The sequence below is a fragment of the Dermacentor albipictus genome, chromosome 8, assembly GCF_038994185.2.
Source record: "Dermacentor albipictus isolate Rhodes 1998 colony chromosome 8, USDA_Dalb.pri_finalv2, whole genome shotgun sequence".
Classification (NCBI taxonomy): domain Eukaryota; kingdom Metazoa; phylum Arthropoda; class Arachnida; order Ixodida; family Ixodidae; genus Dermacentor; species Dermacentor albipictus.
Window position 1 is genome coordinate 113,990,766 of NC_091828.1, and position 20,402 is coordinate 114,011,167.

Below are 20,402 nucleotides of genomic sequence, written 5' to 3' on the forward strand. Positions count from 1 at the left end.
AGGTGTTCCAGTCGCTAGGAAATGCGTGGGAGCCAGGACCCCCCGTATTCCGTTTCGGTGGGTCCACGTTCCCAGACAATTGTCGCACCAGCGTGCACAACTATCCCTGTGCGCAGTCGCCGCTCCATCTTTTCCCCAGTTTTCCCCACTGGGAAGATTTTAACTCGATTTGCGGCGAAATAAAGTTCACTTGACCTTGACCATATCGCATAAACTGTGACCAACCGCTTGGAAACTAGCGTCCTCCAAGTGACCCGTTCCCTTGAACCATAATAAGCCTGAGCAGAAAAGAGTACGTGCCACCTAGGCCTCTGTAGCGTCGCTATCCTGTCGGCTCCGACGCCTCGCCAACAACGGAAGCTGCACAGCTGTAAACCTGTGTACACTTTTCGTTTTCACTGCTGCAGTGCATGTTATTTTTTCTTATGTTTTACAACAAAAGCTTTATACGGAGGGTTCCTGTCAAGGGGGAGCTTATACCCGGCACTATTGGCACGCAGTTTTAGCGGCTGCAGACCAATAAATAACGACACGTTCTTTTTGTTTACTGCTTTATTGACAGGTTGGCTTATTGCAAAACATCCGTTTGGACGTCATACCGAAGTTCATCTTCATGGCTGCGCGTAAGAGCGAGCCCATATGGCACGCACAGTGAAAATCGCCTCCCGCTTGAACCGACCGAAATGCTGGCTAGGCTCGCTGGCATCTGGTGGCTACGCGGAGCCTTCCCTAGCCAAGGCAAGACCGGCCAAAGCTGTCAAAATTCGCACGGGTGGCCGCGCGCATGGCGGCCGCTCGCGCGGCCAGTGTACCTTTCGCTTGCTCCTGCGGTCGCCGTCCCCCTCCTGTTATACGTCGACAGGCCGCAATCAGTGGTCGGAAGTGTTCATATGAAGTCGCCGGAAGGCAAGAGCACTAGCGCGAGAAATGCCGCCCGCACCGATGGCCAGCGAAGTGCCGGGGTACCGCACGACGGAGCAGACGGCCGTGACGCTCACGGCTCCGATTGGGCGCACACCGCATCGCCGGTCAGTGTGGCTCTCACGTTTGTTTAATCCCCCCCCCCAAGTAGTGCGTCTACCTGACTGTCTTCTGCCGAGGCAGTGAGCTGACTAGTGCTAGCACCGTTGCGCGACGTCCTTAAGCGGGTACAATGGTTCGCGTGGTCCCCTCTCTGATCGTAAAGTTGTAAATGTGTGATAGTACATCGCTGCTTTCGGACGTGCGTCGTGCGTAAATAACCGGCTTTACCTGTCTAACTAACTGATCTTAGCGCGCCAAGCTATTTGCGTGAAGGTGTTCCTGTTCCGATCATCGTTCAATATCCGGATTGCGAATTCCCGTTTCTAAAGCTACGAGTCTCAGAGGACCGAAAGAAAGAGTTCTTCGTCGCCCGTCTCTATTGGCTCTCCCGCGCGACGCCAACTGAATGAGTAGCGCAGCTGCGGATTAGTAGCACACAGCAGGCATGCCCTCCTACCTTCTCTGGAACGCATATATGTAAAGCCGGCTCTTGTTACCGATTGGCTGACAGGTGCCCCAGCATGCGCGCTGCACTGCACAGAATTGGTGAGACGGAGACTAGGCTGTGCATTGAATGTACGCCAGCGCGAAACAGAAAAGGACAAGGCACACATTTGTTGTATTTCCAAACGAGGCTCTGATGCACGTGAGAGCACAATTTATGGAGAGATGCGTTTAAAAAACACGGAAATGAGATTATCTTACACCTAAATTTCACTTAGGACCAAAAGCCAAAAGCCGATAAACAGAGCAATCAATCAGGTAACACAAGGTTGCCACATGCCATGCGTACAAAGGAACAACTCTACCAGATTTACTAGTTAAGTTTTACAAACCAAAAGAAACAGGCAAATGCTGAGCCTCATGCTAGCAAGATAGAAAAGCTTCTTCTCATACAAAAGTGGTGAAGGCACACTGACACAGCCATAAATGATTATGATGATGATTGTGTAAACCGGTCATCTCTGCTGTTTCCATGATCTCGTGATACGTTTGATTGCAGCTCCTGCTGAGTTATGTAGACTTTCTATTTCTCCCTGACAGCATTTAATACGCAGTGCAAACTTCTTTCTTTAGGTATCTGCGAATGTAAGCTATCATTCTTTGATATCGTCGAGCCCATTTATACAGATCCCGTTTAGAGTGAACTTTTGGCTACTACAAACAGTTTCCCAGCCCCCAAAGAGTTTTGCGAGAAGTCTGTGAGAAAGCCATCCACTTATAGCTGCCCACTAGCCTGCTCATTTTGGTTATGACGAACGGAATAAACTGAAGTAGCAGTATCTCAGTGGGCCAGGGAGATGGAGAAGGCTGCACAGTGTTGCACTGTCAATGGCAGCTGTAATACGTGTACTCACTGCAGCGGCCCAGTGGCTATGGCATTAAGCTGCTGAGGTCAAGGTTGAGAGTTCAATTCCAGACGCAGCGGCCGCATTTTGATGGGGGCGGAATGTAAGAATGCTTGTGTGTGTTGCATTCGGTGCGCGTTAAAAGAACTCCAGATGGTCAAAATTAATCCAAAGCCCACCACTACATAATCAGATAGTGGTTTCAGCATGTAAAAGCCCAGAATTTACTTTGTAATTCTTTTTTAGTACACATCACCTTTTTTATGGTTTCATTGCTCTCGGACTAGATTCTCCTGAACAGCTGGAGCAGTATTTTTTTTCCTGTGGCTATTTCTTAACTCAGTTTTATCAACAGTTACTGTAATCAGTGCAGCGCTTCCATTCCTGTTCTCGGTTACGTGTGTCACAATGTCGGTAGGAAAGAACCAAAATGCAATTGATGCCCGAACTGAATATACCATTTATCAACAGCTCGCCAATGGTGCTAATAGTAGTGATCTGTGCTAGAAATAGATTGTAGAAGTGCACAATCTTGACAAGTCCGTGAACTTTACAGTAATGGTTCTGACCTTCAACAATCTTACTTCTAAATGCCAGAAGTCATCAAGGAAGCAAGTCAAGATTGCAAAAAAGAAATGCCTGCTATAAGGATGTCTGCGAAAGCAAACTGCGAGACCTTGGCTCAGCCTTGTGACAACAGACCCCTGTGCAGGCCGTGCGGACTGCAGGCAAACATGGGATGAATATGTTGCAGCTTATGATGGCATAGACATCAGAGAGAGCGCCTTCGATGAAGGAATTGTTGCAAAAGTGCAACATCTTTTATAAATTGAGGCCTTCAGTGGCAAGGACGACCAAGAAAATATCGTCCGACCATTCCCCCAGTGGTTAGGGATTTCATGTACGACCACGTCAGCAGCTTGGCTAACTTTGATAGACTGATTGTCTGATTTGCACAACTTAAGCTTGCTTAACTCACCAATTTCTGACGGTGAGCACAGCACACATCATCTTTGGTAGTAAAGCATCTCTTCCACCTCATTCAGTTCCTTATCAGTAGTTTTGGGGGAAAGTTCAATTATTACCAACTTCTGATATAATGCACACATCATGTTCTAAGAAGATGTTCACTGTATCTTGATTCAACTGTAATATCAATGCCTCTAATAATATCAGTGCTTTGCGGCAGGGCAGAGGTGGTCGCATAAAGCAAATGCGAGTTAAAGCACATCATGTGCTAAACTGTTTTATTCACTTCGACGATGTCTTCCCCATCGCAAGGCACTAACGCACTGGTATTATTAAAATAATTGGGCTTCTGCTCATGGGATGAGTTAGTTATGGCAATGTTAGGTAGCTCAAGCTTTGTTACAGTCACAGCACTAACTCTGGTTAAGCCGGCAGTTGATTAAACATGCAACCATAACCAAATCCTTTTGACTTCTGGCCATATTCAATTTCTTTTCTTTCAGCTCGTGGCAGTTATAGTGCTCATTGCTGTTATCCTGTACCTGCTGCTGCACCGAGATGCGTCTGTCTGCTACCCTGACACTCGTGGGGACACGTGTTACCATGGAAACCAGGGTGCCTACCGCCTCTATGGCACCAAGACCGACTACCGGGTCCTGGTCAAGATGTACGAGCTGGACAAACAGCGCGAATACATCTTGCCGGGTGAGATATACGTGAAGAATAAACACCCGAAAAGCTATGTTTTCCATCAATTTAGTCTGCCGAGGCCCGTGGAAAGCCCAGTGACACAACACCTTTCATTGTCTGTTCTTACTGCTAAGCTGTCTTACATGAGTTTGTATGTAAAACCCGTTGTTTGATCAAATGGCAAGGCTACATATGCACAGTAGCACAACCATGTATTTTGAAGAAGTGACTTTCACCTGATATTTCTCCATTGAATAAGTATTTAATGTGATAGCACTATAGGTGAACCTCACACACTTTGTAGGTGTCTGTCCGACGGAAGCTATGGACCAATCCAAAGTGCAGTGAAGCCTGACTCAGCGTCTGAAAGCGCTAGCTGTCACGAGGGAAGCATGCAAGAAACTTGCACGTGATGCACATCCCAGACTTTTCAAAGAGCAACTTTAGCACAAGGCAAGCATGCTTGCAATTGTGGCCTAATGGTTAAAGCATTGTAATATTTGTATTCCTTTTTTTTTTGCCTTGTAATTCAATTGTAATAACTCGTGCTAAAAAACAAACCTCTGCTACAGCCCTTGAAAGGGCTCTGGGGTCCTGCCGGCACTAAAATAACATGTCCTTATACATTTCAGAAACAATGAAAATTGATTGATTGATTGATTGATTGATTGATTGATTGATTGATTGATTGATTGATTGATTGATTGATTGATTGGGCTGCTTTGCTGGAAGACAGGTTTGATCCCACCATTGGTCATGCATTTCTTTTGGCTTTATAGCACACTTCATCCACTTTGGAGGTATATCTAACAAAAATGTCGAGGTGTGTTGAACACACATAATCGAATCACAGCGTGCACCAAATCGCAGCAGAGTTACAAGGTATAGAAATGTCACATTGGTAAATGGGTGTATGCAAGGTCGTTCATGATGCACGCTTTCATCTCGAAGTGTCACAATTATCACAATCTAAATGTGCTTTCGTATACTTTGAAGGTTAGCGGTTCTAAGTTCTGGCCTAGATTATTTGTTCACCTGAGCACATTGACAATGCTAGCCGTATTGCAGATTGTTGTGTTGTTTGCTTGTCGTGGATAGGAGCGCAATTTCACGCCACTGGAATCGCACTTGACAGGCGTCTGTGTTTGCTGCTGATGACACAACGGTCACACACAAATTAGCATCAGTCAAAAACTAGTGACAACAAAATTGCAAAATTATGTATAGACACAGTGCATCATGCAGTTAGCTTTGAAATAGAGTTAATTTTTTTTTGTCACTTCTGGTTTAACATTGAAAGTTATAAAAGCTGTTGTTCCCAGATATGGACGCAGAGTCTTGGGATGTTAATAAGAATTGATAAACCCCATAACCTAACTTTCTTTTGAGTATTGGTGGGAAAAATACAGGGAACAGTTGATACAGATGTTGGGCTAGTTGGAATCGTGGCGTTATTGAAACGATTTTTCCAGCACCTAGTGGAAAATTCGATGGAATAAGCAAAAGGATAGAAAGCAACAGCACAGAATGAAGCATCCTATCGCTATTTCTATTGTCCTGTTGCTGTTGTTGTTAGGTCCTGTTGCTTTCTAACCTTTTCCCTTCCTTCCTCTTTTACGTTAAGTGCTGGAACAACCTTATTAGTAACAGGGAAGAGACAGGGATGGGACCGTCATGGGCATAACTAACTTTACAAATTTAAATTAGAGATAGACAATATGCTAGGTGGCATTATAACCAACCCTGATTAGCTCAGGTTGGCTGGATGACTATTTATCACTGCCCTATTTGTAAGGGACTGCAATAAGTAATCAATTATCATCATCCTAATCATCATCATCATCATGCCTGTGTAGCATCTGGAAGATACTACAAGGAATTTTTTGTTAGCATGTCGCAGTATTCATCAGGAGGTCAGCGAAGATCTAGTTGTCAAGCTTAGGTCTTGGGATAGAGGAAAGCTTTATAAATCTAGCGGTGAAGAATAGTAAAAGACGGCTAGAGATTATTGGTGGCGTGAAGTCAGAGAACACACAGAATGAGGACATTACAGTTTCTAGAGCAAGCAGTTTCTGTCAAGGTTGATCGTTTGTTCATTAGTACCAGCATTCTGTTTCAGAGGGGATACTCATAATATCCATCGATCCATGAGTCGAAGTGGAATTTTGAAGGGAAGAACATTCTTGAATAAAAGAGAAGGGGGGGGGGGGGGGCTGAAAACCCGTAAGCAGTGTGGTTTTGAACCCGAATACCTCTTCTTTTGATGGAATTCGCAGATTTCAATACATTTCTAACGGTCTTTGCAAACAGGATGCACAGCACGAGGGCTGTTCCTCTACAACCGTCACACCACACGCTACCCTGACCGAGAGGACATTGTCAAGATGGTGGAAGCTTTGCCTCGACTGCAGCGCGCTGTCTTGGACTCTGCAAACAACAGCAGGGGTGAGCTGGCTTTCAGAGTTAGTTACAAGTTAGTTAAATAACTTGTGAAGCTTTTTATGCCATTCCACTTTGCCCAACCTCCTGTAATGTGAATATGTTCAGAGGTAACACTGTATTCAGAAGGAGGTGGCCTAGCCGAGGACTGAAATGCGACGTTGTTCTCTAATGTTTCGTTTCAAATGACTGGTCGTGGTTCATGTCATGGTCGTAGCAAAATGTTTATATACTTCTCACTCACCAGAACTCCTACTTCTATTGCTCAGTGCGGCCCGCTTGGCAGAGTATACGCAAAGCAAAAAAAATTTTCCGTCGTCATTACCAGTCAGGGTTTTATCTAGACTGAACTCGGATCTGCCATCTAGGAAGAGTTATGTACTCCTGTTGGGGTAACATGCCGGTGTTATGCACTCTGTTGGTGTTACGCAGTCTGAAAACAGGTTACCTGCTACAGCAGTGAAGTCCTCTATGAATATATGAGCACTTCTATATCTCAGTGCTGAAGAAACTGTGTTTGGAAATGATACTGAGAGATAAATTACCTTAGCATACCATCGACAGTAAAGTGGAAAATTGTTGTACCACGACAAAGTGATGAATCAGTGAAACTAGTGTTACTGACAAGAGCTTCTTGTTTTGAGGTGTTAGTTCGGCATGTACAATTGCATAGCACCTTAAAAGGTTAACTACTCTTCCATAGTCTCTGCAACTGAAATTAATGTGAATAGTGCCAACGGAGTCCATTGCATTTTTCCTGGCATTTTCTTGTTGTCCAGTTCACCTATGCGAGAAAGACATACAGGCACTCTCCAACTGGACGATGAAATTCAAGCCTGACGACGACAACCATGTGACAGAGTCGGGCAAGGAGATCTCAGCCGATCAAGGTGAGCAGTCCTGTTATTTTGATGACATTGGTGTAGCGCTATTAGTATTACAATCTTATTACGAGCCATAGTTGATACGAATGTGGGCAAAAATCTGTGACCTATCTGCATAACAAACAAACAGCAATTTAATGAAACTCTAGACTTGAAGGGTTTTTGGCAGCACATTCCTATCATCTGTGCCGCATGGAAATGCAGCACATTGCTATTTGCCACATGTTTAGAGTCAAAGCAATGAAGATGTTAATTTTGTGTTCATTCTGCAAGGGAAGACGAGAGCGTCGACACCTCAGATGACAGTGAGATTACCAAAAGAGTCTAACAGCTGTTGGTCTCCAGTAGTTCGAACAGCAATTGTGAAGGATTTCTGCAATTTTTGTCGCTTCATTCAAAACATTGTTTTCCACAAAATTCTGAAGAAGGACGTTGGTCATTTATCCTCTAAGTAGAGGTTTATTCTTCACAGTATCCTCTCTGTCCTCATATTTCTGTTTTAAGCATATGGAAGCATTTTGTTTTATTTGAAAAATGAACCATTGCGGCACCTTTTTCATGGAAAAAGAAAGGCCTCAATAAGGGGTTAATGTAATTCATTATTTCGAGCATCTGACTGGGTGTCAGCTGTTGCTGCAAGCACTTTGTGTCTCTGTTTGCAGCGAAGCGCTTCTTGACTCGGTTCCCGCAGCTCTTCAGCAAGTTCAACGCTAGTGACTATGTGGTGGGCTTTACAAGTCGAGTCCGCACGCAGGAAACCGCAGAGGCATTCCTCAAGTCTCTCCTTTCACAGCAGGGTGAATATGTTGTGCTCAGTTGTGTATATCTATTTCGTTGTAAGTGTTAAACTGACATTAGAAATATACAAGATAAATATAAGATAAATAAATTAAGAACATGGTATGGTAGGTAAAGGAAACTTCGCTTTAGTACATCAGGTAAGATAGACATAAGCGGAAGAATAAACATAGGATCAAGAGGTCAAGCTCGCATAAAGATAAAACGCAAAGATAAATTACTCAAAAGCACTGCCTCAGTATTTTTTTTTTTTCAGTGGAAAAAGGATTTCGTATGTTCAAAGAAAATTAACATTCATAATGAACCAGAATCATAAGTAATAGAGGCAATTATAACATCTGGTACTGTGTAGCAAGCGAGCAAGCTCTTTTGGTCATGAACGACAGGAAAGATATCAAGAGTGAAACAGAATTAAAAGAAAAATCCTAGAAGTCATGTAGTTATGGTAATTGACAGTAGGAATGAACTCATTCATGTTAGCTGTTTTTGATAAGTTGTCCTTTCATAAATTATCCTGTTTTCATAACTGACCTTTGCTACTTGTTCCACTGTTCAACTGTTTGGCCTTAGCTAATGCTCATTCGAAGGACATGACAGAAGCGGACAATTTGAGGTGCAGTCTTATCAAAAACAGACACTTCTCGTGTCAAATCATCTCTGCGAAAGAAGGTGTTGTTGATTGATTGTTTGCAATTGCACCACGATAAATCCTGACAGTGCTAATTTGTCGCACATCTAGACAGCTGAGTTGAAGCGTGAAACAGGTGTTTACAATCAATTACTGCGCTGTCTGCATGTTTATTTGCATCATTCTGCTTACAGAGTACGCCGAGGTTAAGAAAAACTTTCTCAGTCCGCAAGATGACGTTCTGCAGTTCCACAAAGAGTGCAACAAACTCATCAAGGTGAGTATGAACTCGCATTCTGTTTCTTCATGTTGCACCATTTGTTCAACATTGGGCCTCATCATTTTGCAGTGATACTGATGTGGGCTCTTCCGTGGCTGAAAACAACGTTTGGCATTGATGGTGTAATCAAAATCAGATACTGGCCCAATACCATTACGACCCAGTATAACCGAATACAGTTACATATCCTTCTTTACCAGTTCATAGGTTCCCGGAAGACACAGTTATTTGGCACCAACGTCCTGCACAGCTGCAAACTGCGATCGTATGGTACGTTTTGCCGCTTCCCCATCCTACGTGAACAGGAAAAGGTGCCAGGCATGTGCAGTCGAGAGCAGTGGGCACCACCTGCCGTGGCAGGTTTTCCACAGTACCTGCCCGCTTGTGTTGCATGAAAATGCCAGCACAGACTGTTTCCTCTTCCGGTACCAGCAGATCTCTTCGCTGGTCATAGCTTGTAGCATTCACTAACGCTACTGTTATCAACATCTCCACCTATCTGTTTCGCAGTGCGTGTGGCGCAGTGCCATTGGAACTTTACTGCACGCATTTAATAGGGTGACAACCCACCACCGTTCCCTGCTCCAGGCGGTGCGAAATGAACGCCTTGTTTCACTCTGGCAGCATTGTATTGAGATGACAAGTTCTGATTATGACATAGAAGTGGGATTGGCAAAGTGGAGGCAAGTTCACTGTAAAGCTCATCATCCAGACCAAAAAGTTTAGTAATGTCATTCAGCAAAGTCATCCAAGGAGCCGTTTCTGTTTCGATCTATGGTCCACCGCATGCCTAACAAAGCATACACCTTCAGGTCTGCACCAGTGTCCCATGGAGTACTTTGCCAGTATTGTTTGCACAAACAGCACATGATAACCACTCCTTAATCATGGTCTAAATGGTTGCCATGGCACCCACACTTTAATAGTTCACCAGTTCCATAAGTGGTAACCAGCTGCAGTCATAGCAATATCATCGTGTAGCGTAGAATGGTTGCGCTTATGTCAGGCGATGCCCACAGCATGCCAAAAGCATGCTTTATCTGGTCATGACCTTAAACACAAGCCTAGTTTTTCGGTGCGCTTTCACATCAATTTGAGAAGCTTTGCATGAAGCCACACTTGAAACAAAGAACAATTTTGTGTTAAAGTCGCACAATTTTCCTAATTTAATAAAAAACTTGGTGAAGCTAAGTTACTGTGATGTGGTGACAGTGGTTCTGCTTGTAGGCTTAGTGTTTCAAAACACGTGTTTCATGTGAAACAAGTGTTTCAAAAGCAAATCGAATGCAAATATTAAGTATAGAATATCTGTTTATATCGAATCAAATATAGTATAGTCAAATGCAGATGCATTTATTTACAGCGGAAATTATTACTTCTATTTACACAATTAGGTACCACGTCTGTACTGACTAGTGCAATAATGCCAAATAACCAAGAGGGAAAGAAAGTCAGTCTTAAACACAAGATCAATGATTGTCATTAGATGCACTGCACAAATAGCTTAACATGTTTAGAGCCTCGTTGCAGACAAGCTTTCAAGAATGAGTGGCTGCTCTATGACAAGCCTTCCAAAAATGGCAAATATACATGGTTCCCCCCAAAAGATAAGAACTTGTGGGAAAAGAAAAAAAAAAGCTGCTGAAGGATTTGTGTGCCATAAGCACAGGTAAAGGGGCCTTTTTCAAGAAGAACATTGCTGTTTGTTGCGTACAATATGAAAGTGCTACTTTACTAGACTGCGAAAAATGCTAAATGACAGACTACAACCAACATCACTGGTTGTCATGTTCGCCTCCACCACGAAACAGAGTACAAATATTGCATTACCCGTTTTATTTATTCATTTCTTCGAAAACTTTTTTCGTCTCATTTTCGACAATTCACAATACTTTGTTTAGCAGATGGAGAACAGCAACAAGACTTTAACAGTCAGTTGCGTTGTGAAATAGTTGGTTAGTTTTGACATTCAGAAGTACTGGATAGTTCCTTTTAGAATGTGAATAGTTAGTGCCTGATATTCAATTCGTATTCGAAACTTTGAATATTTGCTCAACGCTAGTGCTTAGGCTCCAAAGTGCTTTTTTTTTTCTCTTTCTCACACCATTCGCTTTCAGGACAAGGAAGACACCCCAGCTGCTGTAGAAGCCTTCGAAAAGGGGCCTTACATGAAGAGACTGCTGGACAGGCTCAGCTGGCGGCTGGGCTTCAATGTTACCAAAGGTGCGCCGAGCAATACCTCGACGCTGCGTTACCCTAATGTAGTTACTTACCCATTCCCCAAAGATGAACTTCATTTTTATCTTATTATAGTAGAAAAGACTACCCGTCTGCATCAGTGTCAGATGATGATTAATTAATTTATTCATTCATTGTTTGAGTGATGTGTTTTCAACAACCCAAAGCAACACAGGCCTAATGAGGTGAAAGCTTCAGAATACTTCTGATAGCCTTGGGCTCTTTAATGTGCACCTAAGTCAATGGCCATGACCATTGTTGCATTCGGCCCCCATCATATTGTGGCCAGAAATGAACGTCGCGACCTTGTGCTTAGCAGCAGTCACTGATCCATCGTGGCAGATCGTCTGGCAGCGACATTTCAGCCATTGTTGTTCAACCTAAAATCACTCAAATTATCTACCAACATTACTCTACGGTAAACTGGACTTTTTTTTTCGTTGGCATTACCACGAACTAGCCATCACTGCAGAACAAATTTTGAGGTGTAGGTGAGTAAGTTGTTTTGGAGAAGTGAGTCGGGGGAAGTCGCCCTCCCCATTCCCTTTCGAACGACCAGTTTGTGCTGTCAGCGGCCTTCTTCAACGCCTGCACTTGTGTATTCCGGCTGTCGATGGTGTGGTGCATGGCCACAGTGTGCCCATTCTTGCCAGAACAATGGCCAGTGGCATCTATGAGGGTACCGATATTTCCTGACGTGTGGTGGTATGGAGGACAGGTGCATCACCATTTGTTAAGAGGACCTTCCCTAGCATTTTTTTTTCGACTTTTGAAGCTGACGGATTTAAGATGAGGTGCAGGGTGTGTTCGTCACCAAACACCAGAGCTATTTACAGGTCTTTGAGATACACATGTCATGCGACAAATGGGGCATCTGAAAGTTTAGAGGTGGCAGTGTTCTACACTGCTCAAGACTGCACACACATGGCAAATCGGCTTATATATATACTATCTATACTACCACTACAGGTGTGTTGGTTAACAGTTGTGCACTCTGTGCGATTATGCAATGAAGCAATAAATGCTGCCTGAATATCCTCACTGCAACAAACGGAGGCGTTCAAGCATATCATTTCTTTAATAAGCAAATAGCTTTTCTGGAAGTTAAGCTATTTGCTCATCATCATTGATTCATCATTGAAAGCTTCAGCACAATTCCTTTTTTGCTGGCTATACTTATCGATCATCAATGGCAGTTCGACAGGACACATTATGTGAGCCTGTGTACTTTGTGTGGTTGATATTGTGTGCTTTGCCACATTCCAAAATACTGAGTAATGTTATCTAAATAGTTATTCGCTGTGAACACAGAAATGCCAGGTCTCACATAAACACAACCTCATGTAACCACAAGAGACACAAGCACTGATTTCTTAGACATTTGTTGTGAAGGACAGCTTTCTTTCTGCCCATGATGGCAGCTTGGACTAGACTTCCTGAAACGATGTAGGGGTCTGCAAATTTCACTATCCTTTTTGCCCTTAACCAGGCTTATGCATAACAAACTACATGTAATTAATTACATGCGATCACACACATATTCTGGTAGCTTTGTAATTTAACAATTAATTTACTCAGTAACTGGTCACCTTGTAGCACACTACTACATGCCACAATGGTCCAGTCGCAAAAGACCTCAGCGACTCGCCTACCATACCTGCTGACGTTTTCGGCTACGCCTACCATCTACGCAGCGCTATGCATACTGTCGTTCCCCCCGAGAATGGCGTTCTTTCCAGCATGTATATGTCAACCCTAACCTTGTGAACTGCCCGCACATCTTTGTCCACCACTATGCTATGCGTCCTCCCTTATGGCCTCTATATGATGGTCCGTTCAAAGTACTCAAGCATGCGCATAAAAACTTTCTATTGCTCATCAATGACCGGGAAAATACAGTCTCCGTCGATCGTGTGAAACCTGCTCATTTAGACTCGGATGCTTTAACCACTTCTGCTGTCACATTCCCTCCTGACCAGGCCAGTCCTACTCGCCGTGTGCGTTTTGCACCACCGCCATCCGCGCTTCGCCATTCGTCCAGCCCACGGCTTCCTCATTAGAAGGGGGCCCTATAGCGTACTGCTATGTGCCACGACAGTCTGGTCACAAAAGACGATGAGGGCATGCCCAGCACACGGACGATGCGTGAGCAGTGGAATCTGCAGAATTAGGATTCCGCCTAATTGAGCGGGCTTCGTTAAAAATATAATTTGTGGGCACCAGACACCGGCGTCTGTCTGGTTTTTCTTCCCCCCGCAACCTTAGTGACAACACAAGCTGTAACAGGGAACTCAGATTTAGGCACATGAACTTGGCAGGAGCACAGTAATATGCCCATGGACTGAGATTCACGTCGTCCAAGTAGTTAAAAACATATGTTATCTGGGTTACTTGCTTCCCTCAATCAGCGTCCTGCAGCTGCTCCTCAATCACCTCAACGTGGCCAGATTTGCAGATTGGCACACCTCGCTTGGAAGTGCATTTAAGCGGCCTTTGGAGGCTGTAAGAGCTGCTGCTCATCTCTTCGACTAATGAAGTGTATGACTTCTGTGATACAGAAAGAAGTTTATGGCCGTTATACGTCTTCCTACCTGTTGGATACATCACTCATATACACCTAATGTTGCCGTTCTTATGTGAACTGTATCGTTTGGGCGGAGTAAAATGCAGTCAACCTCTGCAGTCTGTACAGGGGTATGTTTATCTAGGTCAATTACCCTCAGGGGACCCAGATCATGAGAAGGAAATTTACAGAATAATAATAATGGGTTGGAGACAATACGGCAGGCATTACCAAATTCTGATTGGCATCTTACCACTGTCATTGAAAAGAAAAGTGTGCAATCATTGCATTCTACTAGTGCTAATATGGGGGGCAGAAACTGAAGAGGTTAACAAAGAAGCTTGAGAACAAGTTACAAACCCTGCAAAGAGCGATCGAACGAAAAATATTAGTTGTAATGTTAAGAGACAGGAAAAGAGTGGTGTGGATCAGAGAGCAAATGGGGATAGCCAATATTCAAGTTGACATTAAGAGAAAAAAATGCAGCTGGGCAGGCCATATAATGCGTAGGGTGAATAATTGGTGGACCATTAGAGTTACAGAATGGGTGCCAAGGAAAGGGAAGTGCAGTCAAGGACAGGAGAAAACTAGGTGAGGTGATGAAATCAGGAAGTTTGTAGGCATAAGTTGTAATCAGCTAGTGCAAGACAGGGGCAGTTAGAGATCACAGGGTTCTTGGTCCTGTAGTAGGCATAAATATAGGCTGATGATGATGATCACATTGTGTAGGCAGCTTTATTTTATATTACGTCACAGGTTTGGCAAACTTTTTGAGAGGTGTGATCATCTGCTGGCATCCGTTAGAACTCTTTATTTAAGTCTAAATGACTAACAAGTATAATGAAGGGCGTCCACAGAGTCGCGCTCCTTCAGATGTATGCGTCGATAGTAACGACCAATTCAGATGTTGATGCCACGAAATCGTCTATAGGGGATTTTTCGAGTTCTTCGCTGGCCCTACCAAAAGCACCGTCCCCTAGTCCCAGCAGCAATGAAGCTCTGCGCGTCGTAGGTTACCGAACACGAGCATCATGGCACTGAGTAAGCACAACTTTGTACAAAATTGGTTTGTACGTTACAACACTTCCCTGCCCGCCTGCGTGCATGTCAAACGAATTTTCAGTGTCCCTGCCTGTTCTGTTCATAAGAAAGCAAGGGAAGGTAGCCAGTGAAAATTTTGGAATGCAATTGCAAAATTTTGGAATGTGAATGTGAAGATAACCAACATGTGAAGCGCTGTGAAGGACGCACTGAAGGATCTGGGCCACCTTATTCTATTTACTGTAGTAAACGTTGGGAGGAAAGCAACGTAAAAGTAATCTGTTACTTTTCGGTAATTGCTAGATTACATACTTTCGTGGGGCAGTAATTGGCCACTGTGATCAATTACAATATTGAATGAAGCAATTGTAACTGTAATCAGTTAGTTTTTTTCCTGTAGCATCTATAAGACTGCCCTCTATGAATGAACATTGTTTACAGACAACTCACCAGAAAAGTATTTTTTTCTCGAGTTTCGGCTTTGAGTGCAGAGTTTCTTGCCAAATGCCTTATGCCAACACTGAATGACAGGCAGCAAGCATCAGTTGTTAGATTAGAGCTCGAACATAAGATGAAGTTTGTCACGTGACTCAATTTCTTTTCGAAGCATGGTGAGAGTGGAAAGGCCGATACAAAATCCCCTTGTTGCAGTCGTATGACACAAATAATGTGGAGGAAATGCAATGTGCACCTCTGTTCCACATACAATGAGAGCTGTGTGTACAAGTTTCGCATAAAGCCATAGGTGGCTTGAGGCAAAGCTTGCTTCCTGATGTTGCCCACAGCCATTAAACCTATTGCTCAAAGAGTTCCTACAGATATATATAATTTTTTTGTTCATTGAATATCCATATTCTCGGTGTATTTTCCATGTTTCAATGAAAAACAAACCGTTCTTTCAGGCATTTTTGTCTTATTCTTAAAGGGTTAAATACTGTGTACTTTGCAAATTGTTCATGTGATGTGCTGTGTTGTTCAGTGGTATTTATCGGTCTTTTAACTTTGTTATAATGTACAATGCAGTGTTTCCAAATAAATAAACAAATATCATTGTGCAGGCGACCTGAAGATGTTGCTGCGTGCGTGCATGTTTGAGTATTCAATCTACGACCAGTCCCCCTGGTGCTCCGTCTTCACCGAGGACGACCTCAAGGCCGTTGAGTTCAAGGACGACTTGGACGACTACTACGAGGACGGCTACGGCGTCGAGCGCAACTACGCCCAAGCATGCCCAGTTATAAAGGAGCTTGTGGACCGACTTGAGTGAGTACTTTTTTAATGCATTAGCATTCTTGGGGTACTTACTTCACGCACTTTCCTGGTGCTATAGTCTATCCTTGTGTGTGTGTGTGTGTGTGTGTGTGTGTGTGTGCGTGTGTGTGTGGGTGTGTGTGTGTGTATTCATCTGTCTATGTATATACCTGTTTATTTGTGTCTATGTATGTTTGTATGCAACTTTTTCTGCCTACCTGTGTCACTGAGTAGTAAGTGGTCGAATCGACAGTGCATTGAGCTGCTGTGCTAAGGTAACGAGCTCGAAACGAACCGTCGGACCAACTTGGCTCACTGTGTATGTGGCAGTGTGTGCATACATGCTTCTCTTCAACGAACCTCTGTCACACAAACATAGGTCACTGTAGATACTGTAGGACTGAGTAGGTACCGCTGTTCAAAGGAACTCTGACACCAACTTGGGTCACTGGATATGCACTAGTAGGTGTGTGCCATTTACTTCGGCTCGCAATAACATACACAATATAACAATACAATATTTAACCATAACAATATTTAACCTCGTAGCATAAGCGCCAACGTGTACAGACGTCGTCTTCCTTCGCATCTGATTGGTTCACAAGCATTGCGGCTGTGATTGTGCAACTGAAAAATGGAGCAGCAAGAAACTGGTCCGAAAAGGCCGCTTTTGAAGAAAAACGACCATTTGCGATTGGTCGCACGACTGCTGTCATTCCTTCGTGTGAATGAGCCCCAAATTCCTCCAATAAAGTGCGATTGCCACCTGCGCTGGCAGCGTTCTTTTTGAATTTACATTTTTGGCGGTTTTGGTGTCTGAATCCTGCAGAGTGTTAGTCTATAGTTTAAATCAAAGACCCTCACAACTCTGTCATGTGAATCCATGTATTATAGACTTAAGTTTTGCTGGTCCGATCATATGATGCCCGGATTATACGACTTTCTCATGCGGTCTCGAGAAAGCCATGTGATCGCAGTTCCACTGTATATTTACCATCGAAGCAATCGTAGCAAAGCTGCAGGACTGGTAGTCGAATGATCTTATTAGCAGCCTTCAAGTAGCACCTAAGCCTACAATGCATGCACCTAGCAGTTAGGGGATTTGATGTAAATCCCAGCACTTTGCCTCCAATATTTTTCAGTGCTCCATGGGCAACACCTATTGTTGGAGGTCACACCAAGAAGCCGCGCATTTTGGGCCATGTGGGAATTTCTTTAAATTTTGGTATCAAGAACGTTTACTTTTGTTAGCTTTTTGTGATGCATCCACTTGTATTTCAAATGTAAAATTTTGCACTGAGGCTGCTGTATTATCTACACTATCTTAAACATGGCTTTTTATGCAGTCCAAAATTGAACGGTGATTGGCTTTAAAATTTGTAACAATGATTTACTGCCATGCATTGTTTCTATGCCATCTCATTCTTCTTCCTTCATGCCGCAGAATTATGGCCAGTGATCCAAGCCACCCAAACAAGGTCCTCTATTTTTCACATGCGGGCGGATTCAAGAAAGTGATCGCACGTCTCGGTCTGAAACGCGACGCGAGTCCGCTCCAGGCCGACGGCCTGTGCACGCAGGCAAACCGGGAGTGGCGGTCAAGCCTGCTCTGCCCATTCAATGGCAACGTTGCATTCGTCCTCTACAAGTGTACCGGAGGCCAGCACGAGGTCGTGACCTTTCTGAACGAGCAACCCGTAAACCTCCCTGGCTGCACTGATCACCATTGCCCCCTCGCGACCTTTGTGGACCGCTACAAGAAATATGCGAGTTCGTGCAACTTGACTCAGATATGCTCGGTGTGAGCTGTGCGCCGTCCACGAAACCACCAAAGACAAAATCTTGAACTCGTGCCTCGACAGAGTGCAGTGTTATGTTTGTTGACGTTTGCTGTAGTAAAACTGTGGCATCTGGCTTTTTATTTTTAATTTTGTTCTAATATATTCTGTATCGTAAAATGTTTTCGAAAATGGTTGATGTGTCAAAGTTTGCATAAAACTTGTATTAACAATGGCTGAGCAATGGATGTCTCCTGAGCCAAGTTTTTGACAAGGGGACTTTGTTTTCGTCCAAATATTGAAGACTTGTTTGACCAAGACAGGTCCTGTTGTCAAAACATCAGCTTTGACTTGTTCGTGTACCTCTGTCTTGTTTTCATAAAATTTTGGGCATTTATACCTTTTCATGTGCATTTCCTGTGCCACTGCTTGCCTTGACAAGAGACTTTAAAACAGCTTGTGTGCGATGATCTTGGCACCGTGTTTATGTCCTACCTCTTGTGACAAAAACATTGAGATACCATTTCTGGTCATGACAACGGTATGTGAATTACTTTGTGTATACCGTTTGCGCATTTTGCACTAAAGACGTCACAATATTGCCTTATACTTAATTTCTGAGTAGTGTACAGATTCGCAATGTCACAGGGCTGGTATAACGTAAGGATTCATTTGGCTGAATTTTATTCCTTTCTTTTTTTATCAAGTGCCACTCACGAGCGGCCGATTCTGATGATAGCTTAGTCCGAGAATTGCTCTGACCACCTAAGAAATGCAAATAGAGAAATAGAATTGGAATAAAATTGTTACATTATTACAATCCTGAATGCTACTTGCATAATAGGAAACTATCTTGTCTGCTTCAGTCATGAGTCGCTTCTACGCTCGGAACTCTGCTTTTCCATTATTTTTGCAAATCTGCATCTCACTTATCAGTACCGAAAAGACAGGCAGTAAGTTAGCAAAGAAATACACATTCCCATGACACATTGAAGATTCTGTGTGTTAGGCATGTTCACATGGTAACTTCACCACTATTTAGTATTTATAGTCTTGTACCATCTTTCATTACAGAAAATTAGTAGCTGTACAACCCTCACCTGGTCACATACTTGATCAGAAAAGCATTCCATTAGGTTACTATGTTGATCCATATTACAAGCACTTATCATCCCATTCACATCACTGTTCTATGTAAAACATTGAGTTTCCTTTTTTGTGATAAAATTTTTTTTGCTTAGTGGATGCTTCTGAAGATGTGGCAAACTTCATCAAAATTTGCTGCATCTTTCGGACTCTGTGCCCTTCGTACTTTAAACGCATCTGTAACTTGTTTCCACTGAGATGTGTTCTAGCATAATGAACTGTCTACATGAGTGACATGCTAATCCCTCCCAACCTGTGTAATGTGCCTTAAGAAGCTGTCAAATATTTTGCGAAGCAATGGGCCTGTCATTCTTTCTGGTGTCTTCGTTGTTGAAACACAACTAGCAGGTTGTCCAGCTTTAATTCTTGGCATGGCAGAACAATGTGTTTATGTTATTAGCGTAGAAATAACTCCACGCATTAAATTAAATAAAGTTGTATTTTGATACCAATCTATTGTGTGCTCAAAGTACATTGCAGTTCGTGCGATTCTGAAGAGAAGTGGTTTGTGACTTTGTAACACTGGCTCACAACACTCTTAAAAAGGTTGCACCCTTTGGGGTGTATATTTGTCCTACAACAATAATCGTCATCTGCCTTGCTTGCGTTTCCTTTCCTGAAAACTCGGCGCTCGCTACTTTCCTGTCGAGAATGCTGCGTCACACTGATAAGGCGCACGCCGTTCGTGACTGGAAAGTGCCGGGCTCGCAGCGTTAAAGAAAGGAAACGCGGGCAACATGGATGACGATTATTGTTGTGGGACAAGATACGCCCCAAAGGGTGTAAATTTTTCTAAGAGTGAAGGTGTACGGGGAGAATCTGCATGGCAGGCCTCCCCACAGTGGTGGCAATGCAATGGTGTTTGAACCAATTTGGTGCACTGTTACACCACAGCTGCTCTTTTGATGTCAGTCACATTCGCAGTGGAACTTTGTTTATTATCCTCAGCAAGAGTGTGTCACTCAATCTTCCCTACAATCATCTAGAACAGCAGTCAGTTGAAGTATAGCAGTGTAGTCAATACTGTGGGCATATGGAGCCTATAGTTCGTCTGTCTGCAGAACATCAATATAACGAAGTCATCCTTACAGCGAAGAAATTTGTTAAATCGCAAGCTTCACCGAGTCTAGGTTTCTGTGTGTTGGTAAAATTACTTTGCGGCTTCCAAGCACAGTCCCGGTGGATGACACCTTGTCAGTAAGCATTTATGAACAGAACATACCGCAAGAAAGTTGGCCAATAATTACGGGATGAAAAACACTTGCGGGTGTCACATATGCGGTCGCGTCCAGGACAGAGCTTCCGGCTGCCGTCACATGGCTCCA

General features: G+C 43.5%; 1 protein-coding gene and 1 long non-coding RNA gene across 4 annotated transcripts in view; one reads left to right on the plus strand and one right to left on the minus strand.

Moving 5' to 3' along the window:
• LOC135920096 (multiple inositol polyphosphate phosphatase 1-like) overlaps window positions 1-19,529 on the plus strand; it is a 41,026-nt gene extending 21,497 nt beyond the window's left edge. For 2 of the 3 annotated variants that reach the window (XM_065454162.2, XM_065454161.1), the window contains 8 exons: window positions 3,845-4,046; window positions 6,342-6,476; window positions 7,250-7,360; window positions 8,017-8,151; window positions 8,975-9,057; window positions 11,178-11,283; window positions 15,961-16,165; window positions 17,598-19,529. In XM_065454162.2, the coding sequence (XP_065310234.1) occupies window positions 3,845-4,046; window positions 6,342-6,476; window positions 7,250-7,360; window positions 8,017-8,151; window positions 8,975-9,057; window positions 11,178-11,283; window positions 15,961-16,165; window positions 17,598-17,958 (1,338 nt within the window). In that variant the 3' untranslated portion in view covers window positions 17,959-19,529. Of the gene's footprint in view, window positions 1-744; window positions 1,029-3,844; window positions 4,047-6,341; window positions 6,477-7,249; window positions 7,361-8,016; window positions 8,152-8,974; window positions 9,058-11,177; window positions 11,284-15,960; window positions 16,166-17,597 lie in introns of those variants that run through there. The other variant, XM_065454160.1, reaches the window with a different exon arrangement.
• Window positions 1-20,402, minus strand: part of LOC135920102 (uncharacterized) — a 49,915-nt gene that overhangs the window by 3,331 nt on the left and 26,182 nt on the right. The window lies entirely within an intron of this gene.